This window comes from Pan paniscus, chromosome 22 (genome assembly GCF_029289425.2).
Source record: "Pan paniscus chromosome 22, NHGRI_mPanPan1-v2.0_pri, whole genome shotgun sequence".
NCBI lineage: Eukaryota > Metazoa > Chordata > Mammalia > Primates > Hominidae > Pan > Pan paniscus.
Window position 1 is genome coordinate 41,280,404 of NC_073271.2, and position 8,185 is coordinate 41,288,588.

The 8,185-nt window shown below is 53.8% G+C and overlaps 1 protein-coding gene across 19 annotated transcripts in view; it reads left to right on the forward strand.

Moving 5' to 3' along the window:
* The window catches only part of ADARB1 (adenosine deaminase RNA specific B1), a 158,630-nt gene extending 152,498 nt beyond the window's left edge, over nt 1-6,132 (forward strand). For 16 of the 19 annotated variants that reach the window (XM_034948038.3, XM_063601269.1, XM_055105332.2 and 13 more), the window contains one exon: nt 353-2,572. In XM_034948038.3, the coding sequence (XP_034803929.1) occupies nt 353-532 (180 nt within the window). In that variant the 3' untranslated portion in view covers nt 533-2,572. Of the gene's footprint in view, nt 1-352; nt 2,573-5,118 lie in introns of those variants that run through there. The other 3 variants (XM_063601271.1, XM_063601275.1, XM_063601278.1) reach the window with 1 other exon arrangement.
* Nucleotides 6,133-8,185: the final 2,053 nt, after the last annotated feature.

Sequence of the window (8,185 nt, forward strand, 5' to 3'; positions counted from 1 at the left end):
CCTCCGAGGTCATCAGGGTGATGACACACATAACATCCGTGGTGCTTCTTAGAGTTAAAAATGAAACTTGAATCAACTACTGGTGGTTTCCCAGAAGCATGTCTTCAGAACTCGGGGGTCTGTAGCTGCCTGTTTGACCAGCAAGACTGGAACGTGGCGATAACTCAGCCCTTAGGAGACGCCGCACCTTGTTCTGTGTGAAGCCGTTCCCTTGGCAGAAGGCGCCTTCCTCTGGGTTGCTTTCTCCCCAGAAGCCAATGCCGTTCTGAAGGCCACGTTTTGGCGTCTTCTTAGGTGTTATTCTCATCAGTTACAGCGTCAACAGTTGCATTTGTCTTTTTATCCTTCACAGGTTCCCTCCCACTTACTACGCTCCAAGATTACCAAGCCCAACGTGTACCATGAGTCCAAGCTGGCGGCAAAGGAGTACCAGGCCGCCAAGGCGCGTCTGTTCACAGCCTTCATCAAGGCGGGGCTGGGGGCCTGGGTGGAGAAGCCCACCGAGCAGGACCAGTTCTCACTCACGCCCTGACCCGGGCAGACATGATGGGGGGTGCAGGGGGCTGTGGGCATCCAGCGTCGTCCTCCAGAACCTCACATCTGAACTGGGGGCAGGTGCATACCTTGGGGAGGGAGTAGGGGGACACAGGGGACCACCAGGTGTCCACGGTTTTCCCCAGCATCTCACATCAGACCTGGGGCAGGTGCGCAGTGTGGGGAGGGGATGGGGTGCGTCAGGGCCCAGCATCGCCGCCTGGCATCTCTCTGCCGCAGCATTTCCCCTTCTGAACCGTCCAGTGACTGCTTTCAATCTCGGTTTACGTTTAGAAATTGAGTTCTACTGAGTAGGGCTTCCTTAAGTTTAGGAAAATAGAAATTACTTTGTGTGAAATTCTTGAATAAATAATTTATTCAGAGCTAGGAATGTGGTTTATAAAATAGGAAGTAATTGTGTCAGGTCACTTTTATGCCACATTATTTTAATTGCAAAAAAGCATCTATATATGGAGGAGGGTGGGAAAATAGAGGTAGGAAATAGTAGCCTAAAGGAAATCGCCACACGTCTGTCTAAACTTAGGTCTCTTTTCTCCGTAGGTACCTCCCTGGGTAGTTCCACACACTAGGTTGTAACAGTCTCTCCCTGAGGAGCAGACTCCCAGCATGGTGTAGCGTGGCCCTGTCACGCACATGGGGTCCCGCAGCAGTGACTGTGTGTCCTGCAGAGGCGTGACCCAGGCCCCTGTAGCCCTCAGCCTCCTCTAGAAGCTTCTGTACTCCTTGTAGGATCAGATCATGGAAAACTTTTCTCAGTTTACTTCTAAGTAATCACAGATAAAACATGGCCAGTAACCCCAGGCTGGCCATTCATTCAGGTTTTTTAAAGGATATTTAACTTTTATGGACTAGAAGGAATCACGAGGGCTACTGCACAATACATGGCCTAAGTTCCCTCTGTTCCTTCCTCTGAATCGAATGGATGTGGGTGACCGCCCAAAGGCCTTCACAGGCTGGAAGTAGAATGATTTCAGTAGATACTCATTCTTGGAAAATGCCATAGTTTTAAATTATTGTTTCCAGCTTTATCAAAGACATGTTTGAAAAATAAAAAGCATCCAAGTGAGAGCTGGTGAGACCACGTGCTGCCGGCGTAGTGTAGGCCAGACATTGACAGTCCTGACAGGGGAGCTCAGGGCTGCCCAGCACCCAGCGTGCACGGGACGGCCCCACGACAGAGGGAACCAGCCCGGGAGGTCAGGAGCGCGGCGGGCGAGGGCCCTGTGTGGACCACCTCCACCAAGCTCAGAGATTTGCACCAGGTGCCTTGTTGCCTCCGCTCAGGATGAAAGAGGAGCTGAGAGAAGTGCTCTGCCTGCCAGTGCAGTGCCCAGCTCCAAGGCTCTAGAGGGTGTTCAGGTGGGTCTCCTGGGGCCATGGGGAGAGATTGGTGCAGACCTTACCCCACAGCATACACCTGCCACAGCGAAATCCAGGGTGTTGGCACCTGTGTGTCCGTGATGAGCCTAGGAAACCAGAGCAGGGGCAGAAGGGCGTCATCCTCCCACCGGACGCTGGGAGCTCAGACCCCAAAACTGAAACACCATGGCTTCGGTGGGGGGTGTGCCTCCTGATGTCGGGAGCCCCATCCACGTGTGTCCACACAGATCTCGTCGCAGCGCGGCAGGAAGGGGTGCTGCTTAGGGCTCATTGTTGGGGACATGACCGGGTTCAGCGGCTAGAACATCTGCCCCACAGCAGCCTCCTCCTCCACCGAAGAGGGTAGTTGTCTCCCTGAAGCAGTCACAGCAGGCGTCTCTGCCGCTCCGTCACCACAGTGGGGTTTTGTTCAGGCAGATCGTGCTGCAGAAGGAGAGGGGTCTGTTGTCGCTGGCCTTCCCCCAAGCAGGCTCTTGCACACTCTAGAAAAAACGCCTTGTAAGTCTGTGCATTTTTATTGTCTTGATAAATTGTATTTTTTTCTAATGGGGATTGGGAGATGGACTTAGTTTTTAAAAATACGTGGATTTTGGTTACCAAGTTTAGTGTTAATATATTCCATATACATACAAAACTACCCGGTATGTCTGGCTTTTCCCTTCTGTCAGGTAATAGCTAAAGTCAGCATGATTGCTCCCTGTACCACCCCAAATAAGTGAGTGCCTCACCTTGTGGGGCCTGAGCAGCTGCCTTGAGACCATGTGAGGAGGCACCTTTCCGGGGTGGACTCCTGTGGCCTTGAGGACAGGCACAGGGCACCCTATCCCAAGCCGTCCAGGCAGGAGGAAGGCAGCCAAGGCAACTGGGTTCGGGGAGCCCTGGGCGGGGTGGCTTTTGCGGGGAACTGGGTTCGGGGAGCCCTGGGCGGGGTGGCTGTTGGGGGGAACTGGGTTCGGGGAGCCCTGGGCGGGGTGGCTGTTGGGGGGAACTGGGTTCGGGGAGCCCTGGGCGGGGTGGCTGTTGGGGGGAGCTGGGTTCGGGGAGCCCTGGGCGGGGCGGCTGTTGGGGGGAGCTGGGTTCGGGGAGCCCTGGGCGGGGCGGCTGTTGGGGGGAACTGGGTTCGGGGAGCCCTGGGCGGGGGGGCTGTTGGGGGGAGCTGGGTTTGGGGATCCCTGGGCGGGGCGGCTGTTGGGGGGAACTGGGTTCGGGGAGCCCTGGGCGGGGCGGCTGTTGGGGGGAACTGGGTTCGGGGAGCCCTGGGCGGGGGGCTGCGAGGGGGCGGCTGTGGGGAGGAGTTGGGTTCAGGGATCCCTGGGCAGGGTGGCTTTTGGGGGGAACTGGGTTCAGGGAGCCCTGGGCGGGGTGGCTGTTGGGGGGAACTGGGTTCGGGGATCCCTGGGCGGGGGGCTGCGAGGGGGCGGCTGTGGGGAGGAGTTGGGTTCAGGGAGCCCTGGGCGGGGCGGCTGTGGGGAGGAACTGGGTTCGGGGAGCCCTGGGCGGGGGGGTGTAGGGGGGCGGCTGTGGGGGGGAACTGGGTTCAGGGAGCCCTGGGCGGGGCGGCTGTGGGGAGGAACTGGTTTCGGGGAGCCCTGGGCGGGGGGGTGTAGGGGGGCGGCTGTGGGGGGGAACTGGGTTCGGGGAGGCCTGGGCGGGGGGCTGCGAGGGGGCGGCTGTGGGGTGGAGTTGGGTTCAGGGATCCCTGGGCGGGGTGGCTTTTGGGGGGAACTGGGTTCAGGGAGCCCTGGGCGGGGTGGCTGTTGGGGGGAACTGGGTTCGGGGAGCCCTGGGCGGGGCGGCTGTGGGGAGGAACTGGTTTCGGGGAGCCCTGGGTGGGGGGGTGTAGGGGGGGCGGCTGTGGGGGGGAACTGGGTTCGGGGAGCCCTGGGCAGGGCGGGGGGCGACTGTAGGAAGGAACTGGGTTCCGGGAGCCCTGGGCCGGGGCGGGGGGCGGCTGTAGGAAGGAGTTGGGTTCAGGGATCCCTGGGCGGGGCGGCTGTTGGGGGGAACTGGGTTCGGGGAGCCCTGGGCAGGGGGGTGTAGGGGGGCGGCTGTGGGGGGGAACTGGGTTCGGGGAGCCCTGGGCGGGGGGGCTACGGGGGGGCAGCTGTGGGGAGGAGTTGGGTTCAGGGAGCCCTGGGCGGGGCGGCTGTTGGGGGGAACTGGGTTCGGGGAGCCCTGGGCAGGGCGGCTGTGGGGAGGAACTGGTTTCGGGGAGCCCTGGGCGGGGGGGTGTACGGGGGTGGCTGTGGGGGGGAACTGGGTTCGGGGAGCCCTGGGCGGGGCGGCTGTGGGGGGGAACTGGGTTCGGGGAGCCCTGGGCCGGGGCGGGGGGCGGCTGTAGGAAGGAACTGGGTTCCGGGAGCCCTGGGCGGGGCGGCTGTGAGGAGGAAGGTGATGTGCAGGGGACCAGAGGCTCTGCACTGCTCCTAGGACAGCTCATCTGTAATCAGAAAAAAAATAAATAAAATACAGAATGCTGACTCCTCCCTGAGACAGATCAGGGAACTTAGCACTTTAATCCCTCCCTTCTGAGCGCTCGGTGTGCATTAGACTATAGCTGTTTCATTGACGTGTCATTTTGCATCCAGTGTCCTTGATGTGGGTTTTAGAGACTTAGCAGAAAATTCGACACAAGCAGGAACTTGATTTTTTAAGAAAAAATATTACATTTTGAGGACATTTTGACAAGTAGGGGAAGAGAGGGCTTCTGTTTTGTTTTGTTTTGTTTTGTTAACTAAACCTGAAGTATTAATTCCACAAAGACACTGTCCCTCAGGACCACTCAGGTACAGCTCTGCCAGGGACAGAGTCCTGCTAGTGGGAGGTCTCAGGTGGGGCGGTGTGTTCTGTGCCATGAGGCAGCGACAGGTCCAGATGGATGTCGTCACCACCTTCCTCAGCTCTCATCACCTGGTCGTAGGCCAGGCCCACCTCTTCCCAGCAAGGGACGCCAAAGAACTGCAGTTTTTATTCTGAGTCTTAATTTAACTTTTCATCATCTTTTCCTATTTTGGAGAATTTTTTGTAATTAAAAGCAATTATTTTAAAATGTGCAAGCCAGTATCTCACAAGGCGTGGATTTCTGTGGAATTTATTTTTATTCAAATAACCATATTTATCTCCAGGCTGTGGAATCGCCACTTTCTTTGTGAAGACAGTGTCTCTCCTTGTAATCTCACACAGGTACACTGAGGAGGGGACGGCTCCGTCTTCACATTGTGCACAGATCTGAGGATGGGATTAGCGAAGCTGTGGAGACTGCACATCCGGACCTGCCCATGTCTCAAAACAAACACATGTACAGTGGCTCTTTTTCCTTCTCAAACACTTTACCCCAGAAGCAGGTGGTCTGCCCCAGGCATAAAGAAGGAAAATTGGCCATCTTTCCCACCTCTAAATTCTGTAAAATTATAGACTTGCTCAAAAGATTCCTTTTTATCATCCCCACACTGTGTAAGTGGAAAGGGTATTGTGTTCCGTGTGTGTCCAGTTTACAGCGTCTCTGCCCCCTAGCGTGTTTTGTGACAATCTCCCTGGGTGAGGAGTGGGTGCACCCAGCCCTGAGGCCAGTGGTTGCTCGGGGCCTTCCGTGTGAGTTCTAGTGTTCACTTGATGCCGGGGAATAGAATTAGAGAAAACTCTGACCTGCCGGGTTCCAGGGACTGGTGGAGGTGGATGGCAGGTCCGACTCGACCGTGACTTAGTTGTAAGGGTGTGTTGGCTTTTTCAGTCTCGTGTGAAAATCCTCCTGTCTCTGGCAGCACCGTCTGCACTTTCTTGTTTACTGTTTGAAGGGACGAGTACCAAGCCACAAGAACACTTCTTTTGGCCACAGCATAAGCTGATGGTATGTAAGGAACCGATGGGCCATTAAACATGAACTGAACGGTTAAAAGCACAGTCTATGGAACGCTAATGGAGTCAGCCCCTAAAGCTGTTTGTTTTTTCAGGCTTTGGATTACATGCTTTTAATTTGATTTTAGAATCTGGACACTTTCTATGAATGTAATTCGGCTGAGAAACATGTTGCTAAGATGCAATCCTCAGTGTTCTCTGTATGTAAATCTGTGTATACACCACACGTTACAACTGCATGAGCTTCCTCTCGCACAAGACCAGCTGGAACTGAGCATGAGACGCTGTCAAATACAGACAAAGGATTTGAGATGTTCTCAATAAAAAGAAAATGTTTCACTACTCTGGTGTTGCTGAGACTTTCTTTTCCTTTCAAATTATTTCTGCCCTTGGCTCCACTAGCAGGCCTGGGGATGGACACCCACATGCATAACCTGAAAAGGTGGCTGAGTCCCGCCCAAGAGCTGCAGCTCTGCCTCCACGTAGTCTTGTCACCTGCTGTGCTTGCACCAGTGCTACTGGAATTTCCCCACCTTGGGACAGTCTCCCCTCAGTCCCCACCCCTGTTAGATTCTTGATTTCTTCACTGTCTTCCTGGAGAGCGTGTTGGCGCCTCTCCTATATATAAGGTGGTGTAGAGGAAAAGTAGGCAGCTGCCCCACTCCCATCCTGCTTATAAAATGGATGTTGACACATGCCCGTGTGACTCGTTACCCTCACGTTACTTGTGGCTAGAACACAGGAAGAACCTACACACTCAATAAGAGGCAAGGGTGACACGGGTGCTGAGGTGCAGTGAAAAAAACCAGGTGCTAAGTGACACCATAGAACTATGTTATTTCTAGTTACAACACTGGAAGGACAGTCACAATAAGTGGAAAGTTGGCAGCAAAGCGGCATTTCCGTGTCATGGCTGTAACAGTGTATATATGCTTCACGTACTGTACAAGCACGGGTGGGCCAGGCTGGCTAAGGCGGGAGTCTGGCCGTGGTCTGTGGACATGGGATTTGAGATGGTTTTGATTTTGTGTTCCTATGTAAAAAGCATATCCATTTGTCTGATGTTTCTACAATTAAATGAAAAACAAATATAGGAAAATATTTTGAAAAGTCAAAAGCATCATACAAGTAATAAAGCACTATTACAGACAGGTAACTTGATTTTCTCATTTGCATCAATTTTGAAACTATTTCATTTCCCACAATAAAAACGTTAAAATATGTTGCAGCAAAAACAAGCTTCAGAGAAAAAAATGAAGGGAACCCTCTCCCTGATGAGTGAATCCTTTGAACAGTGATTCGGGAGCTGCCTCGGGGGCCGCACCGGATGGAATACTCGGACTCGCTATTCTGTCATGGAACTGGGGAAATGTCCTGAATTTGACCACGTAAGATGAAAGTTTTGCTTTTTACGAGATACTGTATAGTGAATCTCGTAGAGCCTGACTGTAAATGTTGAGGTTCTCGAGCTTTTATTCAGTACATGCGTAATGAAGGCCGACCCGGAAGGCACTATTTCAGGTGCTTGGAACAGGTCAGTGAACACAACACAGACTCCCCCCCAAATAGCTGCTGCTCTGCAGGAAAGCAAATAACACACCAGACGCCAGTGTCAGGGAATGGTGCCTGGGAAGAAAGAAAAAGCAGGTGAGGATAGTGCAGTGGGGCAGGCTGCAATGGTAAGTACTGGGATCAGGGTGGCCTCACGGAGAAGGCTTGCAAGGTAGATGGTCAGCCAGAGGGGGCCTGGCGAGCCCGGAGCACTGGACCAGGCATCAGTGTGCCACTGCTGGAGGCTGCAGTGCCAGGAACCTGGCCCACCAGTAGGTGAACGCAGCTGTTATTTAACGTCACATTTGATAAACTCAGAATGATATTAAAAACAAAGGTAAACACTCGAAACTCGTCACTTCCTACTTTTTGCTGCATTTTACTGTAATCTGTGTTCTTACTGTGTGCATACTCTGCGATGGTGGGCACGCCCCTCCTAGGCTGCGTTTGGGAACTCACATCAGTGGCTTGGAATCCGTTGTGGTGGGAGGTTTCACACCACTGATACCCACAGACACCGTGACTCAGGGCTTGACTCACTGTTGTGATTGTCTCTAGACCTAGCAAGTGATGGAGGAAGATGCAGATCAAACTGCAAATGTAGCTGTTACATTGTGAATGGCACAGAAAATTGAAGAAACTGTCTCACAGCCTCTGGAAACTGTTATCTACTTAAGCAAAGAAGTCACTCAGTCACTGAACAAGTGAAGCTCTGGCATTCGTCCTGCTGCTTCGCCTTCATCTGACTCATCGGTGAAAACATCCCCAGCATTCTTGTCAGAACCACACTCATTCATCAGCTGCAACCCTGTGTTGGCTTCAGATGTAGGGCTCAGCCAGACTC